The sequence below is a fragment of the Pteronotus mesoamericanus genome, unplaced genomic scaffold, assembly GCF_021234165.1.
Source record: "Pteronotus mesoamericanus isolate MK-2021 breed Mesoamerican mustached bat unplaced genomic scaffold, CSHL_Meso_final scaffold_167, whole genome shotgun sequence".
NCBI lineage: Eukaryota > Metazoa > Chordata > Mammalia > Chiroptera > Mormoopidae > Pteronotus > Pteronotus mesoamericanus.
This window is the reverse complement of record NW_026555308.1, coordinates 14,003,049-14,023,314: the sequence shown is the minus strand read 5'-3', so window position 1 is coordinate 14,023,314 and position 20,266 is coordinate 14,003,049. Positions and strand designations below refer to the sequence as shown.

Sequence of the window (20,266 nt, the reverse complement as noted above, 5' to 3'; positions counted from 1 at the left end):
TGAGAGCCACGGGGAATCAACTGGTACGAAAAGAAGCACTTATCGGGGCATTCGAGCAAGTGAGGTTGGCACCTGTTGCTGGCAAGAGGACGCACCATGACAGAGAAAAGGCCGGAAGGAAGGAAGGCCCAAAAAGGAAGGGGGGCCCAGGAATTCTTCCGAGGCAGATGTGGGCTCCGCTGGTAGGCTACAACGATCACGTGGTTCCCTCTGGCGGGTATGCAGATCAACATGGAATCGAGTGAAGAGGGTCGGGTCATCCGTTCAGCGAAACAAGAAGCTGACGTGAGCTTCATCTCAATGCTTAGAAGCATCCCGGTCCTTCACAAGCAAAGGAGAGTGTGTCCGAAGGCTTTGGGAATGTCAGAGACATGTCTCCTCAGAGCGGGACTCCACTGTCACTCCTGGTCTCAGCCGCCTGCCTTGCTAAGGGACCAAGCCTCCGCACCTCCATCCCTGGCGCTTCACTGACCCCCAAAGTCTTTCCTATCCCAAAGGAATCACGTTTCCAGGGGGGCAGACTGACCGAGAACCAGCGACATTGCTGACAATCCTGATACTCAACAGACCCCAACACCCTGGGGCAGATGGTCTCAGGGCACACAGTGGTCTGGACACTTTCACTGCTTGGACCCCCTGTGAGGCGTGTCTTACCCACTCGCTGTACCCAGCTGCCCAGCAATCCCTGTAGCTGCCCGGCTGGTTCTTAGGGAGATGGCCTGGGAGAACACTTGGCCGTCTGACCTCCTGTCCAGGAAGCTGCACTGCTCTTGGACCGCTGTCCGTCAGGCCGACAACGCGCCTGTGAAAGTTCTGCTCTGCACGGCTATCGACCAGACCCGCCCATCTAGGGGCCCTGATGCCAGGACCACACAAAGGCTAAGGAAGCGTCCACCTGCCTAAGGGACAGATACTCCTGAATCCACCTACATGAAGACAGGACAGAAATAAACATTTATGGCGCTTCTTTGGCCCCAAAGAGTGGACCAGCCTGACTGAGAGTGACGTAGTGATTCAGAACGACCGGGAGCCACGCGCCCGGGCAAGGACCCACGGCCCCAGGTGCCCCACTCGCAACTCACGCAGGCCCTCCCATACACATGCGCACTGACGCCTGAAAATTCTTGCTTCACACGTGCACACGTCCAGATGCACACACTGGTGGTGTGCTGGTGAATGCTCAGTACACTCTCAGGAGGATGCAGCAGAGACTTCATTTGTGCTGTTCACCACAAATATTCCCAGCATGATTAACTTCAAGCTGCCCACCTGAGGAACACAAAGCCCACAAGACACATGCCCCCCATCAACTATCCCACGCTAGTGTGAGCCATTCCAGTGCACCCCATCCCCTTGCATACAATAACTTGCACACAATCCCCTTACACCCTACATACGTAAACAAAAGTCAGTTTTTATATAAGCACACATAGGTGTCTTTCTTTCCTCTAAAGGTTGCTTTTATTCATTTCTTTTCAGGGAGATGGGAAGGGAGGGAGAAAGAGAGGAAGAGAAACATCAATGGGAGAGACAACCTTCGATCGGTCGCCCATCCCACATACCCGGCATGGGGACCGATGCCGCAACCCGGGCACGTGCCCTGACTGGGAATCAAACTGGCAACCTTTCACTCTGCGGGATGACACCAAAACCGCTGAGACACACATAAACACACACACACACACACACACACACACACACACACATATTTCTACCCTCGCCCTCGCTGAATATACCGATAGAACACCTCTCCTGCCTAAATGTTACATATAAAACCCTAATCATCCTGAATGTCACATGCCAATCCTGCAACTATATTTACACACACAATGGGTCAGAATAAAAGTAAGCAGCCAACATGCCATCCAGATGTACACACTGGATACTTGAACACACACTCTCTCCAGAACGACCAAGTACACAGTTATCCCACGGGCCCCCGCGGGCCCCAGAAAAGGTCCATACACACTTCCACGGCCCTAAAATACACATACTCCACGATTCTTGAACGCACAACGCACACACCCACACAACCCTCGCAAGTCTCTTGATCTCCAGACGCACAAAGTGAGCTCTCACATCCCCATCAATACACACACCGTAAATCCCAGGAACTCGAAAACATACACAGCCACAAATAACCTATACTTCAAATACATGTAAGTCCAACTCACAAACACTGAGAAGACACATACAAGCTACGCCACCAAAACTCTGCAAGCGTTACATTCTGGAATAGACACAAACAGTACCCGAAACCTTCTGATACACTCACACATCCCAAATGCGCACCCACAGGCCACTCATGAATATGCACCTCATATGCTCAGGTAGATACATGCGAAACACAACACCGAAAATCCCTCAACCCCCACTAAAACGCATACACCATGCTCACATCTATGGAAACACACACACGGGCACATGTCCCCAGCCTGGGAATGAACAGATCTCTCAAACACTACACCGTCTACCACCTCTCCAAAATACAGTCTCGTCGCCCCTCGCCTTCGATATCAATATTTCTCTCTAGCCTAACCCTGAATATACGCAGGCCACTGCTTACTACCTACTCCCAAACACACGTGGGAGCACTCCAGCATTCTCTGAAGACATACGCCTTCAATACTCCTAACGCTCCCATACACCCTATGAACGGACTGGTAATTCACGCTCCTGGTGATGGATGTGAACACAAACCAGTATTCATGGGCAAGACACATAGAAATATCTCCAGCAAACCGGATAAGAGACAACTTCCACGTACCCAATAATCCCTAGCTGATAAGAGCCAGCTCTCCCATCCACAAATCCTAACAAATGACCACACCACACACCTCTAATACATACAAATACGATTCTCCCGCTCTTCTGTCTAAACACAGACACCTGTCTTTCCATCAGATTCACCCCTACTCACTTCCCAAAAGAGATAGGCCTAATAATGGCCCCCTACGGAAAAACAGAAACCACAACGCTCCAGGAAATACTCCTCCAAACAGTCATGCGCCTTGAATATACACGCGCTCTCAATACACACAGCTCTCCACAAGCCCCCAATATACCCACAATTCCCCAGGGCACTACAAATGTGAACACAGCTCACCCCCTACCGTATGTCCCCAAAACACACATATTGTCACACTACCTGCATATACATACCCCCACCCTCCCTAATGCTCGCACAGTATTAACTCTTCCATCCCGCACAGTACAGAGTCACTCAAAAACCTCATCACACCCGCATATACGACAGGCACCAGGCCTATGGAAGAGTCACTGATTTGCCCTCTGCACACTGAAACAGATATACACAGCTCCTGAAAAAATCCCAAAAGGAAATACACGCAACCCCTTTGCAATGTGCCCTGAATACACAACGGTCCTTCTACATGCCCCAAATACGTAACAGAAAGATCATAGCCCCACGCTGACGAACACAAGCGCTTTTCCTAACATTGCCCATATGCGAGTGCAGATAATCCTTTCAAAGCAGCCATCAGAGAAGTCCCCAAATTCACGGGACGGAAAAATCCAGGGAAGCATTTCCCCAAGCACCGCATCACAAACACCTAACGGCCGACTCCTTGAGTATGCGAGCAACACAGCTCAGCACCCTCCAAATTCAACACTCAATCCTACACCCGCTCACACGAACACCGACGAAACGATCCCACGCGTCTCAGCCCACGTATCAGACTCCCACCAACCAAAACCCGAACCCACACATTTCAATGCCCCTAGGAGATGCCCACCGGCCAACTACGTACGCACAAAACCCACCTGTGCTTGCAGGTCCTTGACTGGACAACGCACTGCCTTCCCGTCGGATCCTGCAAAGTCGCTCACCTCCTTGACACCAGCGCAGCGGGAACGGAATCGTTGGTTGAGATTTCACGCTAAGGAGCTAAGGAGGAAGGCGTTCCTGAGACTGTAGGGACGCAGGTGAAAGCGTCACCTGCTTGCGCTCCTTTTCAAGACCTGAGCTCCTTCCTGCCGAACTGGAGGACAACGTCAAATTCGGAAGAACTGCCCCAGGGCTTTCGTGATACCCTGAATGCAGGGGACACAACGACCCGCAGAGTTCAACAGCTCACACCCACTAGTAGCAGCCCCTGCGGCCGGTTCCCAGGGGGGCCAATCGCCTGGTGTAAACACCACCGGAAGCGAGCTGTGTGGGGGCAGGAACACACACCTGGGTCCCATGCAGCCCACGGCCTGAACGACACTGAAGAGCGGTGACGCCCGAGGGGTGAAGAGTCCGCGCATTCCCTACCTCCTCGTGTACATAACCGACCCCGGAGGCCGCCATGCCAGTCCCGGTGCCCAGCCAGGGCGGCCGTTGGGCACCGTGCATCCCCCGTGGGCGCATGCGCGCGTACGGGCCCAACCACCGCAACGGACGCTGGGAGCCGTTGCGGACGTTGGGACGCGCCTTGGGAGGGAGCCCCGCGCCCCAGCGGGCACGTGCGTGCGTGCGTCCTGGCGCGGGGCACCCTGGAACGTGGGGCTCCCTGGGGAGCATCTTAGGGCAGTCCTCCTCCTCCTCCTTCTCAGGAAGTCCCCTGACTGTCGCTCCTTCAAGCGGCGTGTGGGTTGTAAAATTGCAAATGTGCAACGCGTGCACTTAGATCCCAGCCTCGTGGAAGAGGGCCTCCAGTTGGTTTGCAGAAGTCTCCCTGAAGCACTTGGCCACAAGTCGGCGCAAGTGCCTTCATGCCCTGTGCACTGCATTTCTGAGGTTTCTGAAAACGGCAGGGCCTTAATCCTACCAAGCCTGGATGTTCCATTCCACAGTTCTGGCCAAGAACTGTAGACCTGGGAAAGACTCTGAGACATGCTTTCCCCTCACTCCGTCCCTACAGTTTCCCAAACCCATTTACTGAACTAGAACATTTTTCTTGCTGTGTTTACTTAGTACACGGAAGTCTTTCCATGCATGTGGATGCGCCGATGTTTCCTTTTGCAAGGGGGTGGTTACAACATCGATCCACCCTTGGCTGCTTGGGAACAAGTTCACTCGCCTGTCCCTCCTTTTATGTATTCTTTTGCAGACTTTCACTTGGCAATACAAAATATACCTACAGTAGCAGAATCAACCGGGGGACTTGAGTTTGCCAGAGCTGCCGGAGAAACTGCAATCAGCAGATCCTCCTTATGGTCGTTTGCAAGACGAGAGCATCTCGCTCCACGGTTTAACTGTGAAGGCCACTGGCATCCAAGAAACCCTCAGCTTCTCCAAGCGCACAGGCTGAGAACTCCACAAGACACAAGCGTGGTATCTCTCCATTCCTCTAATGCTCAAGGTTTCCTCGTGATCAAAGCCCGAGTCCTGAGAAATACCTTCATGTCGTTTACTCTTTCGAGCCTCAAGGTAGTCTTTTGAAATAAAGTCTACCATGATTTTGCTTGAATTGCTCTCACCTCATCTTCTTCTGAGTCAGTCTGTCCTTTTGGGGGTGAGTAGGGAGGGTGGGCCGGAAATGTCTTAAGGGCCGACGGGAATCTTTTTCAGCGAATGTTCACCGTGTGGAACAGTCCTTCAGCCTGCCATCAATCAGTAGGGACCCTGCTGCTTTGGCAGGGAGTGAAGCTTGTCTCCCAAGAGATTTGGTTGCCATCCTCCAAAGTCGTCACCCCTCATCTCCCTTGACCAATTTCCTAACAATCCTGTCCTTTCCCAGCACAGGACACAAACGCCTGTGCATATCGTTTTGATGGTGATAAACTGACATTTATGCACAATATCAAACTAAGAATAACACACGTTTTTTTAAGGCGCGCTGGCATGATACACATGCAGATGGAGGCTACGGGGCCTTCCCCCATGGGCTGGAGCAAAGGGGATGGCTCGAAAGGCTGGGCCCGCTGCGGTCTCTGGCGGTTCCAGCACGGGACAGTACTCGGGGGCGCAGGACCGTTTCCTAAAGAATGATGTGCCCGTGCTGCCTCTGCGGAGTCACTCCTAGTTTCAGACACTGGGCTCCCTGTGGCCATACGTCGGTATCTGTTGTTTTTTCAGGTTATGTGTTTGAATTTTACTCAGAAAGCGCAGCCTGTGTTGAAGTAAGCCCAGAACCAGAAAAGACGCAGGTTGAGGGACCCCCAAAGCAGGTTGTTGGACCGAGGACTGAAATAAGGGAACGTCAAGTAAAGCCTTTGTGCCGTGAACCCAAGAAAAAGCAATGTACACATTGCCTATAAGAGGCACACACCATTTACGGTGCCGCTCATTACTTGAAAGGAACTTCTGGTCCGTGCCCACCTGCCCGAGCCCTCCGTGGAACACTGGCCCCTCCCACGCCCGCCCAGCCTACCAGCCCTCGGCCCCTCCCCCGCTGCGGAATGTCTGGAGTCCTGCATTCTGCTGTTTAAATTCAAACTCTTCCCTCCACTGGATGCTGAGCATCTGTTGGAGCAGGTCACTCTCCAGTTCCCGTGCTCGAGTTTTCTCATTGCGGAGGCCGCTCGGCCGCGGTGGTCAGTGCCTCGGCCTGCGGGGATGACTTCCCAAGGAGGTAAGCCTGTAGGTCCGAGGGGGGATTGTTTTAGAGACGGGGCTGTCCCTCAGAACTAGGGATTAAAATGTGACACCTCCACTGGGGAAACATAGCTTGGACTGAAGGAGAGGAAGGAGAGAGCACTGGGCCTCCACGGACCCATCACGCGGGGAGGCCGGGAGCCAGTGGGAAACTGTGCTGGCACTGGACAGGACGGCTCCTGAGAGGTGCGGGGCAGGGCGACTCAGGGGAAAGGCCTGGGTGCCGAGAAAGGACAGCAGCAGGCACGTGCATTCTGCCTAGAGGGGAAACAAGCCACTTCGACCTGTGTGTGTCGGGAGTAGCGGGGGATGCCGGGTGGTGACGCAGGGAGGGTCACGGGAAAGCCCAGTCCAGTGTCCTGTTCTTCAGGCACCTGGGGCTCGCTCCGCAGTCTCTTTCTAAGGGACTTGAACTATGTATGCTAGAGCTGATGGGGGCAGTGAGAAGAGGTGGTTTTCGCCAGAACGGTGTCCATCGGGGCTGGCCGTGGCCAAGTCTACGATGCAATGTCCTCCCTGAGGGCGAGGTTGGAAGGTGCTCCAACTGCCGCAGCCTAGCGCTTCTCCTTTCCTTCCAGCCCAGAGCTCACCTCTCCTCAGCCCTGGGGGCTGTCGGTTGTCTTGGATTCCACGGGGGCCGGGGCAGCCGCGTAACTTCCACCGGGGTGGGGCTCCGTTCCCCGACCTGCCCTGAATTGTTCCCCCCTCTGTGGCAACTCAGTTCTTCAAAGGGTTTGTTCATACCTCACACCCCTGCTTCCCGGACAGAGAACGGATGCGGAGCGGGGTTGGTTTTCCCCTCAGAATGCCTGTGAAGGCGGTTCCTTTTTCAAAGGGGGCGAGGGGAGTAGCGCAGAAGCAGGAAGGCCATCTTCCGCATCTCAAGTAAGAGTCCCAGGACACCTGACTTGAGTGTTTAGGGGCACGTGATGTGGGGCTTTTTCCCCCCCGCACTAGCCTGAGCATGAGCTCCTCTGAACAGGGGTGCGCTTGGGACAGTTTTGTCCCACCGACGCCTGGCTCACGCCTGGTTGTTACTGCGTCTTCACTTTCTATTGCTGGGGGCTGGTAGGGGCAGGACCACCGTCAGTCTGCAGTCCCATGACCAGCGAGACATTCTGGAAACCGACGGACAGCCCCAGTGTTCTCCGCCCCGTGGCCCTTCTCTAATTCTCTGCAGCCACTGCAGGCTGTGAGAGGACAGAATCTAAGGGACACAGAGCTCCTGAGGGGGGCGCGTACTCTGAGCGCGGGGGCGGGCGTGACAGAACCTGGTCCAGGTTAAGGGCTTGCTGTTGTTGGTTCTGACACACGTGCGCATGCTGGGCTGGTGTGTTAAAGGGGTTACATCAGGGTTCCCGGCTCCTTCCCGTGGAGGGATACTCCTCCAGTGTTTTTGTGTTGTTGTGCGTGACCAAGAAAGGAGAGCGATGTATATTGAGGAAAAGGAGGGCTGAGAAGGAGACGGGGCCCTAACGTTTTGGAGACTGCCCGTTCACAAAGGCCCTTTGGGTGCCTAGAACTTAGCGTGGAGAAGGTCGCTACCGCTGGCGTGTCTGCTAGGGCCCTTTCCCGCGGAGCGGATTCCTGCCCGGTGCCACGTCTTGGGAGACAGCCTGCGGGGCTGGCAGGGTCGGGTGCCGGGGGACCCCCTTAGGGAGGCTCTCAGAGTCAGTGCTGGCTGGCGCTGTTTCTCCTCAGGAGACAGTGGTCGGGGAGCCTTAGTGAGTGGGGAGCAAGCGCTCCCCCGTGGAATAATTGTCAGCCGGAGGTCAGAGCATGACAACGCCTTGAGGACACTGGCGGGCTCCACAGTTTCCCCCACCCAGAGGGCCCTCTGGTGTTGAGACTCACAGCTCTGATTCCCCAGGGGCTGAAAAGGACCCAGAGAGGCTCAGTGCTCAGAGACTGTGTGCTGAGTCTCCCACTGCAACTCCCCCTTTCCTTTGTCTCAACAGCATCTGCAGTGCTGGGAGCGGATGTGACCACGAACCCTGGTGCCTCCATGACTCCTTTGAAGCCACTGCCCTTTCCCCAGCCGACTGCTGGCCCTGAACACCTGCCTCCTCTCGAGCAGCTCTTGCTGCCCCTGAAGACCCTGTCATTGCCTGCTGGCTTCCCGCCGGCGCTGCCGGGTCTGCCCGGCACACCTCTGGTAGCCGGGGGTGCTGGACGTGGCCCCATTGGGACTGGGGCTTGCGACATCATGGACAAGGTCAGGTCAGAAGCGGGGCGACCACGGCCCCCCAGACTCAGACCCGTGTCCTGACCCAGGCGCCCGGGAGCACGCCAGGGGCCCTGTGTGGCGGCGCTGTGTGCCCTGCACCTCCATTCTTGGAAGCATCTGCAGTGGAGGCGATTATGTCCACCCTGGCTCTTGGAGGCGCCCCGGCCGGCGAGGGAGGCTGGTGTCCCGGCTTTCCTCCTCGCGCTCCACCAAAAACTGCACAGCTGGCCTCCATCGTCCCCTCAGTGGACACTGGGCCTCGGCTCCACGGGGCTTCCGGCGGCAGTGGCCTGGCCGCCTCCCAGTCCGAGGCCGCGCCAGATGACTTCTGTAACCCCAAGAACCTGCACGAGAACTTCCAACGTTGGCGTCGCTTCAAGGCCCTGGCCCGGAGGCACCTTCCCCAGAGCCCTGATGCAGAAGCGCTTTCCTGCTTTCTCATGTGAGTGCGCTGGGCAGGGGCACAGGGGACTCCCCTGGACCTTTCCCACAACGGAGGAGGGGAGGAGCGTGGGATGGACCTGCGGGCTGGCTTACCCTCCGGGGTACTGGGGGGGAGGTCTGAGAGCAGCGTCCCAGCCACAGGGTGCGAGTGGGCGGTCAGCCTCGAGTCCAGGTTCCTGGGCTGGTGTGAATGTGCAGCAGCAATGGCAGTAGCTGGGAAGTCTTGTGTTTGCACACACAGACGCCTCCTCCCTCACCTGCAGGCGCTCACGCTGGGTGGGGAGGTGGGACCGTGGGCTCCACAGAGCTGGGTGGGGGGCCAAGCTGCACACTGTGACTGACCCTGAGGTATTACAGCCCCGTGCTGCGGTCCCTGTCCCGCCTGAAGCCCACCATGACGTTGGAGGAGGGGATAGGGCAGGCCATGCAGGAATGGGATCGCAAAAGCAACTACGACCGCATGACCTATTACGAGATGGCAGAAACGTGAGTCAGGGTTCGGGGTCCCGACAGCCGCGTGCCTTTCTGGGCCGGGTAGGGGGCTGAGGGCGGTGTGCGGTGGGCAGGGGGCGGGGTGGTGGTGATGGGGGCTGACAGCAGGGCAGGGTCCCGCTGTGAGGGTGCTCATCAGAGAGGACGTTGTCAGCCAGCCCTGGGCCCCTGCAGCCCAGGGGCCGTTCTCCCCCTCCGGAAGCCTCTCCCTCACCTTTGGAGCGTGGGCTCTTCTGTGCTACCTCTGGTGGCTCCACCCTCCCCTGACCTTGAGCCATCCTGGGATCCACATGAAGGCCCAGGACAGGCTGGGGTGGCCATGCCCAGCCCAGCGGGGTCGGACTCCAGCCAGAGGGGCCGAGCGGGGCGTGTGCTCCACCAGCCTGCCTCCTGCCTCCTGCCTCCTGCCTCCTCAGTGGCCGGGGCCCTGACAGCCGCAAGGCACTTGCTCTCCACCCCTCCATCGGCTGCTGCCTTTGCTGGGCTCCGGGCGGCCGCCTCCTCAGCGCAGCCTGTGCCTTCTTCTCCCTCCAGGTTCATGGAGCTTGAGGCAGAGGAGGAGATGCAGATTCAGAAGTTGCAGTTGATGAAGGGGGCGCAAGGCCTGCCTGCGCCAGCCCCACCGAGACCCGATCCTCGGGGACCCCCAGCCTCCGTGGTGGGCCCACAGCCAGGTACGGCAGCATGTTCCCACTGGAGTCCATGGCCAAAGGCAACAGGGGCCCAGGGCAGGCCAGCGTCCCCGTGTCTGTCCATTTCCTTCAAGGGGACTTCGGTCTTTCAGTTGGAACAGTCACGAGAGCCAGGGCCTCAGCTGCCCTTTGTCACCATGGGGTCTGGACCTGACCAACTTGTGCGACCCCTCTCCCACCTCCCTGTAAAAGGACCCAACAGGAAGTCTGCTAAGAAACGGGCTGGGTGAGGGCTCCCTTGGAGAACCGGTGGCTCCACACGTCCCGACACATAACTCTCTTGGAAGGACGCCCCGCACCTCCCTCCCCGTCTTCTCCCCTCACACAGTCTCGTGGCTTCAGGCGGCCCTGACCCAGCCATGCCCATGTGAATGCCCCCAGACACTGCCCTCACCATCGCATGCTCGGGAGGTGGAGGCTGGGGCCCCTCACGCTTCCTCCTCTCCCCTCTCCGCTCCAGTGTGCATTCAGAGGGAAGACGTACCCTGGGTCCAGGGCGCCTGCCGGCCCCTCGGGTCCCGGGAGACCGAGACATCCGATGAGATCCCCCCTGAGGCCGTGCAAGAGTACATGGACATCATGGACGAGCTGGAGGGGCTGACCCACCCTGCCACGGGGGCCCAAGGCGGAGAACGGGAAGAGGACAGAAAGGAGCCACAGCAGGAGCAGGACGAGACCTACCTGGACCCGGGTCTCCTGAGCTACATCGAATACCTGTGTTCCCAGGAAGACTATGTCACCAAGGTGGGCTGGCTCAGAGCTCCAGGGTCAGCAAGATTCCAGGGAGTGGCACTCCAGCACCCAGGCCCGGGTGTGTGTGTGTGTGCGCGCGTGCGTGCGTGCCTGTGTGTGTCTGTGGTGTGTGGTACCTGTGTGCATGTGTGGGTGTGCCCTTTGGTGTACGTATGTGTATGTGTTCTTGTGCGCGTTTGTGTGGCGGATGACCAGGAGGGTGTAAAGCGCCCTCCTTGTGCAAGAGCATGGGGTGGGTCTTTGCTTTTCCACTTTTCCTCCAGGTCCTGCGGACACACGGGTTACTCACAGCCTCTTCCTTCTGTCCCAGGTGGAGGCCATTCCCAACCATCTCCTGAAACCACTGGTGTCCGCAGAAGCACTGCTGGCGTTCACGCCCGTAGCTGAAAAGCTGGCGCAGGAGTTAGGACTCCCTCCTGTCCAGGTGAGCCAGGGGAGGGAGGGAACTGAGGAAGCTGGGAGGGAACTCTAGGTGAGCCCTGGGAGGGAGGGACCCAGGTGAGTCAGAGGAGGGAGAAAACCCAGGTAGGAGAGGGGATGGAGGGGCCCTGGGCGAGTCAGGAAGGGAGGGAGTCCAGGTAGATCAGGGGTTAGGGGACACCGGGGGAGCCATGGGAGGGAGCACCAGGTGAACCAGGGCAGGAAGCGACCCAGAACAGGGGTGCGTATGACTCCGCCCGCCCCACCCCTGCCTGGAGGCATGGCATGCCGAGGGGCCACCTCCGGGGTGCGGGCAGTGCAGGATGACAAGGAGGAGAGGACTAGAGAAAGGAGAGGGCGGTAGGAAGGGGAGGCTGGGGAGCCCCGAAGGGGAGGGAAGGACACAAAGCTGGGAACGTGGCACAGGAGGATGGCAAGAGAGCCGCGTGACTGTTTTGGATTGGAGTCCCGGTGTCACCCCCTGCTCTGCTTCCCCCAACGCCATTGTCCCGTCACGCACGCGCCTCCGTCTCTGACACACTGTCCCCTCTTCCTCGCAGCTGGAGGAGGAGCGAGTCCTGGCCTCGAAGGAGGAGGAGGGTGTGCAGGCACCCCCGAGTCATGGTGCATCCCGGTTGGACTCCAGTCCTTCTGAGTCTGCGGGCGGCCAAGACGTCCAGAGGTGGGACCACGGCCCCCCGGCTGAGGGTCGGTGACAAAGCCTGCCCACCAGAGGCTGCCTTCAAGGGCCGTCAAAAGCGACGTCGAGAAGAGGCCCACCTGTCCAGGCCCAGAGCCGTTGCTCTCTCGTCAGGACAACAAGAGTGCCCACCACTGCGGGCTCCGTGCCCGTCGTCTGCGCCCCAGGGGCACAGGCGCACCTACCCTAGACTGGCGCCCAGGGATGCCTCCATTCCCAGAGAGACCTCTCGCATTAGGGAGACTGTCGGGCCAGTGGGCAGGCCCAGTGAGAACGAGGAGGACCTCCCCAGCCTGGCCTTCCTCATGGCCTCTCCTAAGAACCTGCTGCCCTGTGCGCTCTCTCTGAGTCCTGTCTCTGCCTCAGGCCCTGCCTGCCCTGGAGGTTGGGGGCCCCCGCGAGCTGCCCAGTCCCAGCCTCGAAAGAGAAAGTGTGACCAGTCTGCCACAGGGAGTAGGGGGAAGCGGCACTGCAGCTCCTACGGAGCAGCGGCGTGCCCCTCTTACTGCCAGCCTCAGACAAGATGGGGGTGCCCAGACTAGATGCGACCTGGCCGTCCCCCGCAGAGGAGCCACGGCTCATTTCTCATCCCAGGGCCGACCCTGGCTGTCCTACTGACATGGGTGGGAGGGCGAGAGGCCGGGAGGGAGGGAGGGCAGGAACATTAGGGTGGGCGGCGGGGAGTGGGGGGGTGGGGGGTGGGCCTGGGGAAGGGTGGGGTGGGGGGGGGGGGGGGGGGGAGGAGCAGCACCTTTGGGGCATTGTGTAGTATTGATTACGAATAAAGATGGTTTTGTTTGGAATTGCTCTGGGGGCTGCTTTCTGCATACTCAGGTCTGCGCTGCTTCTTGGACAGGGTCCCTGAGAGGAAAAAAGAGTGCGGGAGGTTGCGGGTGCTATGGCCTCCCCGGTGAGCCCTCAGGCCCTGCTTCCAGTTTGGTGGCGACTCCTGTCAACTGCTCCTGGCAGCACACAGCTCCCTGATCCCCAGGGAGCCCTCCCATCGCTCCTACTCCCAAGGCCAGACTGGGTGAGGGGCGTCCCGAGGCCTCCCATCATTATCCCTGAGCCTTCTAGGGATGGGCAGCTGCTTTGGGGACTTTAAGCCCTCTGGGCCATTAACCGGTTTTCTAGAGTGCACTGGAGTCAGCCTTGTCTTTAGGGATCTTCTTTCTGCTTCCCAGAAGCCGTCAGACAACGAGGCTGCAGGATCCTCAGCTCTCCCAAGGTTTCCTGTGTGAGTGGTCTGACTGGAGAGGAAAAGGCTTGGCTTCAGGGGACAGGCTGTCTGCCTCTGTGCCTCGTTGCAGGAGAAGCGTCCTCCAGTCTCAGTGGGATGACTGAATGTGGAGGGTGGAGGGGGCGGCGAGGCTGGAAGGAGGGGGTGACAAGAGAGTGACGGGCCGCCTGTTGGAGGTGCGTACGTGGGGAAATGACAGTGGACACGGGGACGGCAGCTAGTCCCTTGCAGGATTTTGGTGTGGGAGTGTCTTGTCCAACTGAAGGGGGAGGACCCACCTGCGCTGTGGCTGGGGAGATGGGCTCAGTGACCACGGGTCTTCAAGAACACCCTGCCACCGCTGTCCCTTCCCCCTCAACCACGGCCGGACTCTCGTGTGAAGAGATGCGGACACAGAGTTACATTCACGTGGAAAGCAGTTCCTGCTAAAGCACCCTGACTTGGTTTCACACGCACGGCACGACCAGCCGGGGCAGTAGGGGGCGATGTGTGGCTCCAGAGTTGTTGGGAGCCGGAGATCCAGGCTGATGGAGGGATCCTCAATTGTCCTGCGGTGGGCGCTGGTACCGACCCCACAGTCAAAGCAGGAGACCCGAGCCGCGGATGTTAGAGTTAGATGAGCAAGCAGTGAGGGCCAAGAGCCGAGCCGAGGAGACCCCCTGTCTCCAGAGCTGCCTTGCCCCACCTCTGCTCCCATGGGGACACGCCCTTGCCCTCACCCGCTTCCCTCCTGGCCAATGCCTCTTCTTTAGGTTTAAAGCTCTGATTCCTCCCCTGGGCAGGCCCAGGTTGTGCCAGGAAGGCTGAGCCTCCCGGAGCATGGGTCCAATTCCACCCAGCATGCAAAGCTGTGGCCCAGGGTGGTGGTCCGGCAGCAGGGATGGGATGGGGCTGAAGCTGTCAAGTTCCACAGTGGATGGCCTGGCCCCCAACAAAGAACTTGGGCAAGAATGGACTCAGGTCAGCATGGCAGGGCCCTCCCCCACCTCCCGTGGAACGCAGTTCATTCCTCGGGCCCTCCGCCGCCGCCTTCCCTCCTCTCGTGCAGCAAGCGGGCAGCACCCACGTCTCCCAGCCTTCCTGGGCACTTTGTGAGGAAACTTCTCATTGTGGGCCACGCTTTCCCCAGCTGCTGCCCCTTCCCTGTCCAGCTGGGCCTCCACACAGAGAAACGGGCTCAGAGGTCATGTCAGGCTCTGTGAGCGTTGAAGGGCTGCTCCTGAAGCTGACGCCCCTCGTGGGTGAGCGTCCTCCCGATGTGCTTACCCGGCGTGCCCCTGCCTAGGGTGGCAGGCGCCGGATGCAAATGTGGTGGGTGGTGGCCAGGGCCTGGCACCCTCCGTTCCCCCGGTGCGAGTTTGTCCTGTGATCTCTCTGCTTGCAGGGTCTTCGTGGTGAAACGGGGTAACACATCCCCCTCTCAGCGTTGCAGGAACACCGAGTGAGTCATGCCTGAAGGGAACTTACTCGCTCCACCGCTGTGTGTGCTGGGCCCCTAGTCACCATCAGTAGGTCACACCTAACTACTGTTATAAGACATGTTAAAGGGACTTCTTTAAGAAGATGGAACAAAATATCAAAAATACAAATAAGGATATATTGCAAAGAACAAAGGTCTCACTGACAAAGGCAAACATATGATGTAAGCTGGGGATTAACCAACACTAAAGCTAAAACAAAGGTTAGAATACAAGAGTAAGAGGATCACGTGCAATTACAACAGTAATTTAAGTTACACACACACACGAAGTAAAATATAGTGATAAAAATCATAAATGTGGAGACGGTGAGTATAAAACAACAGTGTTTAGAATGTGTTAGAAGATAAGTGATCATCAATTTAAAATAGACTGCTATAAATACAGCTTGGTATATCGGAAGCTCATGGTATGCACAAACCAAACATATACAATACATAGGCAAGAAATAAAGAGAAAGAAATTGAAGCACAACATGCCACAGAAAAGAGAAAAAGAATAAGGAACAGAGAACTACAAAAAACAATTGAAAAAAACTAATAAAATGGAAATTACTGCATACCTATTGATAATTACTGTAAATGTAAATGGAGTTAATGCTCCAATAAAAAGACACATGGATAAAGAAATGGCATACACTCACACACGCGCATGCACAAGATATTACTTAGCCATAAAAAAGTGAAACCTTACCATTTGCGACACATGGGGGGACCCATAAACTACTATACTAGATGAAATAAGTCAGACATAGAAAGATAAATACCATATGATTTCACTTATATGTGGGAACTAAAAAACAAAATAAATGAACAAACAAAACAGAAACAAGCTTATAGATACAGGGAACAAGGTAACGGTTGCCAGGTGGGACAGGGGGCACTTGAGGGGTGATGAAAAAGACGAATGGATTAAGAAGTACAAATTGGCATTTATAAGTCAGTCACAGGGATGTAAAGCGCAGCCTAGGGAATATAGTCAATAATATTGTAATAAGTAAATATGGTGTCAAGTGTGTGTAAGACTTCCTGAGAGAATCATTTTCTAAGCTATATAAATGTCTATATAGTTAGTTCAGGTGTATATACCATACACCTGAAACTAATATAACATTAGATATCAACTTTAATTGAAAATTTAAAAATTTAATTAAAAATGAACTAACTAAATAAATAATGGCACCTAAACCACCTAGTCTATGGTATTTTGTTATAGCAGCTGAGTTGATGAAGACTTAGAGAATTCATAAGATGGTATCATATACATATATCTGGGGCTGTAGAAGTAGAGACAAGAGAGGACAAGGAGGCACAACATTGAAAGGATAATATTATGTTCCAGAGTTGATCGAGAATGTGTATTATCAGTTAATGAAGCAAACGAGATCCCATGTACGGTAGAAAATTTTTTAGCCTGAAACCAGCCACACCTCTCAAAACGATTGAACTCAAAAGACTCAAGACAATGTTAAAAGCAGTTAGCAAGGAAGGAAGGGTTATTAAAATGCTGGCATACTTTTCAATAGCAACTACGTAAAGTATACTAGATGGAAAAATTTTTCAAAGGCCTTGAACAAAAAAACTTTACATCTGCAATCAATTATATATTTTTTAAGTTCTGCAACAAGATATTGTAAATTATTTTTAATATATCTACACAATGCAAAATTATAAATTATTAAAAAATCAAATGACACCCAATATATAATTTTTATTCTCCTGAAGTCGGAATGTTGAAAGAAGTCTGAGGCAATGTGATATGTATAATACAATAATACATATAACCCCCAAATTATCACATTATATAATTTCAATTATAGCTATAACAAAAACATGAACAATGTTATAAGATGGACATACAAGTTGGAATTTTCTCAAAAAATTAAATCTATAACTACCATGTGATCCCACAACCCACTCTCCAAAAGAATCCAAAGCAGGATCTCAACAAGCTATTTGCACACCTACGTTCATTGCAGCATTTTTCACAATAGCCAGGAGAAACCCACATGTCCATCGACAGAGGACTAGATTAAGAAAATGCAGTCTGTATGTAAAATGAGCCTTGAAAAGAAGGAAACTGTGTCATGTGTTACAACGGGGATGGACCTCACAAGGGTGTCCAACCCGTGGCCTGCAGGCCCACAGGCCACGTGCTGCCCGGGATGGCTATGAATGTGGCCTGACACAAAACTGTAAATTTACTTAAAACCTTTTTTGTTGTTGTTGCTGTTGCTCATCAATTTCATTAGTGTTTGCATATTTAATATGTGGCTCAAGGCAATGCTTCTTCTTCCAGTGTGGCCCAGAGACACCAAAAGATTGGATACCCCCGCATCTAGGACATCACGTTAAGTGAAATAAGCAAGTCACAAAAGGGCAAATACTGCATGATTCCACTCATGTGAAGTATCTAAAGTAGTCCAAGTCCCAGAAACAGAAAGTAGAAAGACAGTGGTCCAGGTCTGGGGGAGAAGGTGGGTGAACAAGTGTCCAATGTGCACAGAGTTTCAGTGTGGAAAGATGAAAACTTTCTAAACATCTGTTGTACAGCAGTGGAAATATACATGACACTGCTGGACTCTACAGTTAAAAGTGCAAAAGATGGTTTAAAAAGGGAAGAATCATAGGAATGCATTTTCATGACATGAGATTGTCAACAGATTTTTAGATACAACACCAAAAACAAAGGCAGCAAAGAAAAAAATAAATAGGTTTGGCTTCATCAAAATTAAATATTTTTTTTCCTTCAAAAGACACTATCAAGAAAATAATGGACAACCCACAAAATGGGAGAATTTGTGGAAATCGTATCTCTGGAAAGACCCTTTTTACCTGGAGTGTATGCAGAACTCTTATAGCCCAATAGTAAGAGACAAATAAACCAACTAAAAATGGGCAAAAGATGAATGTACATTGCTCCGAAGAAGATATGCACATGGCTAGTAAACATATGAAGAGATGCTCAATATCAGGGAAACTCAACCACAACCCACAATGAGATGCCACTTCAGAACCACGCGGTGAGGGTGACAGGGCTTGCTCCTATGTCACTGGGATCTCTCCAGATTCCATGGCTTCCTCCAGGGGATTTACTCCTAGTGGAGGAGGAGGAAGCCTCTGGAGCCAAACCCTCATGGTGCCGCCTGGGCCGTCCCAGTTTCTGGTGTACAATCTGCACTCAGCCCCCCGACCTCCCTGAGCCCACTTTCTTCACAGAACAGTGGTGAAGCATGACTTGCCCCCAGGCTCTCTGTGGACACCCAGTGAGCAAAGGGGGAGGTGGAGCACCAGAGAGCGCTGAGCACTCAGGGAGCATCTTCTCTGTATGAGTATCATGATTTCCATGGAGGTTGGCTGGGACAGCGTTGTCGTATCCAGAGATTCTACTTCAGTCCCTAGTAACTCCTTCCTGATTCCTACCTTATGAACTATCCTCACAAAGGGTCATGCCAAGTTTGTTGTTCTGTAAAATGGAAGGTTAGCCGCAGTAATAATATGGAACGCTTCTTTCCTTTACTTCCCACTGTACCTACTCCAGTGTTTTCCAAGAACTAGTGTGCAAATCTCTACAAGGTTCCACGTAGCTGGTGGAGTTGGACTCACCCAACACTGAAGCAGCAGTGAGCCTCCAGTTGTTACCACTATGCAGGTTACAGGGGCATTTTAGGGTTCACAGGGCTCAGAGATGGGTGGGGGATGGGGCACAGATTCTGCCTTCTCCTGGGAACTGTTCATCCAAACCAGGACTCAAAAGCAGAAACTGCCAGGCAAGGGGGAACATGTGCAGAGAACCCAAGGGCCAATGTGAACCTGATGATGGTGACTGGGGGCCCAGCACACACAGCGGTGGAGCGAGTAAGTTCCCTTCAGGCATGACTCACTCGGTGTTCCTGCAACGCTGAGAGGGGGATGTGTTACCCCGTTTCACCACGAAGACCCTGCAAGCAGAGAGATCACAGGACAAACTCGCACCGGGGAACGGAGGGTGCCAGGCTCTGGCCACCACCCACCACATTTGCATCCGGCGCCTGCCACCCTAGGCAGGGGCACGCCGGGTAAGCACATCGGGAGGACGCTCACCCACGAGGGGCGTCAGCTTCAGGAGCAGCCCTTCAACGCTCACAGAGCCTGACATGACCTCTGAGCCCGTTTCTCTGTGTGGAGGCCCAGCTGGACAGGGAAGGGGCAGCAGCTGGGGAAAGCGTGGCCCACAATGAGAAGTTTCCTCACAAAGTGCCCAGGAAGGCTGGGAGACGTGGGTGCTGCCCGCTTGCTGCACGAGAGGAGGGAAGGCGGTGGCGGAGGGCCCGAGGAATGAACTGCGTTCCACGGGAGGTGGGGGAGGGCCCTGCCATGCTGACCTGAGTCCATTCTTGCCCAAGTTCTTTGTTGGGGGCCAGGCCATCCACTGTGGAACTTGACAGCTTCAGCCCCATCCCATCCCTGCTGCCGGACCACCACCCTGGGCCACAGCTTTGCATGCTGGGTGGAATTGGACCCATGCTCCGGGAGGCTCAGCCTTCCTGGCACAACCTGGGCCCGCCCAGGGGAGAAATCAGAGCTTTAAACCTAAAGAAGAGGCATTGGCCAGGAGGGAAGCGGGTGAGGGCAAGGGCGTGTCCCCATGGGAGCAGAGGTGGGGCAAGGCAGCTCTGGAGACAGGGGGTCTCCTCGGCTCGGCTCTTGGCCCTCACTGCTTGCTCATCTAACTCTAACATCCGCGGCTCGGGTCTCCTGCTTTGACTGTGGGGTCGGTACCAGCGCCCACCGCAGGACAATTGAGGATCCCTCCATCAGCCTGGATCTCCGGCTCCCAACAACTCTGGAGCCACACATCGCCCCCTACTGCCCCGGCTGGTCGTGCCGTGCGTGTGAAACCAAGTCAGGGTGCTTTAGCAGGAACTGCTTTCCACGTGAATGTAACTCTGTGTCCGCATCTCTTCACACGAGAGTCCGGCCGTGGTTGAGGGGGAAGGGACAGCGGTGGCAGGGTGTTCTTGAAGACCCGTGGTCACTGAGCCCATCTCCCCAGCCACAGCGCAGGTGGGTCCTCCCCCTTCAGTTGGACAAGACACTCCCACACCAAAATCCTGCAAGGGACTAGCTGCCGTCCCCGTGTCCACTGTCATTTCCCCCACGTACGCACCTCCAACAGGCGGCCCGTCACTCTCTTGTCACGCCCTCCTTCCAGCCTCGCCGCCCCCTCCACCCTCCACATTCAGTCATCCCACTGAGACTGGAGGACGCTTCTCCTGCAACGAGGCACAGAGGCAGACA

At 55.1% G+C, this 20,266-nt stretch overlaps 1 protein-coding gene across 1 annotated transcript; it reads left to right on the top strand.

Annotated features, from left to right (window-relative positions):
* Nucleotides 1-5,846: 5,846 nt before the first annotated feature.
* On the top strand, nucleotides 5,847-12,811 carry LOC129083312 (NUT family member 2G-like). Its single transcript, XM_054589149.1, is given in 11 exon segments — nucleotides 5,847-5,919; nucleotides 6,023-6,150; nucleotides 6,245-6,518; nucleotides 8,500-8,784; nucleotides 8,787-9,210; nucleotides 9,570-9,698; nucleotides 10,239-10,390; nucleotides 10,857-11,140; nucleotides 11,460-11,573; nucleotides 12,130-12,264; nucleotides 12,266-12,811. Coding segments are annotated over 11 exon segments (2,544 nt in total).
* Nucleotides 12,812-20,266: the final 7,455 nt, after the last annotated feature.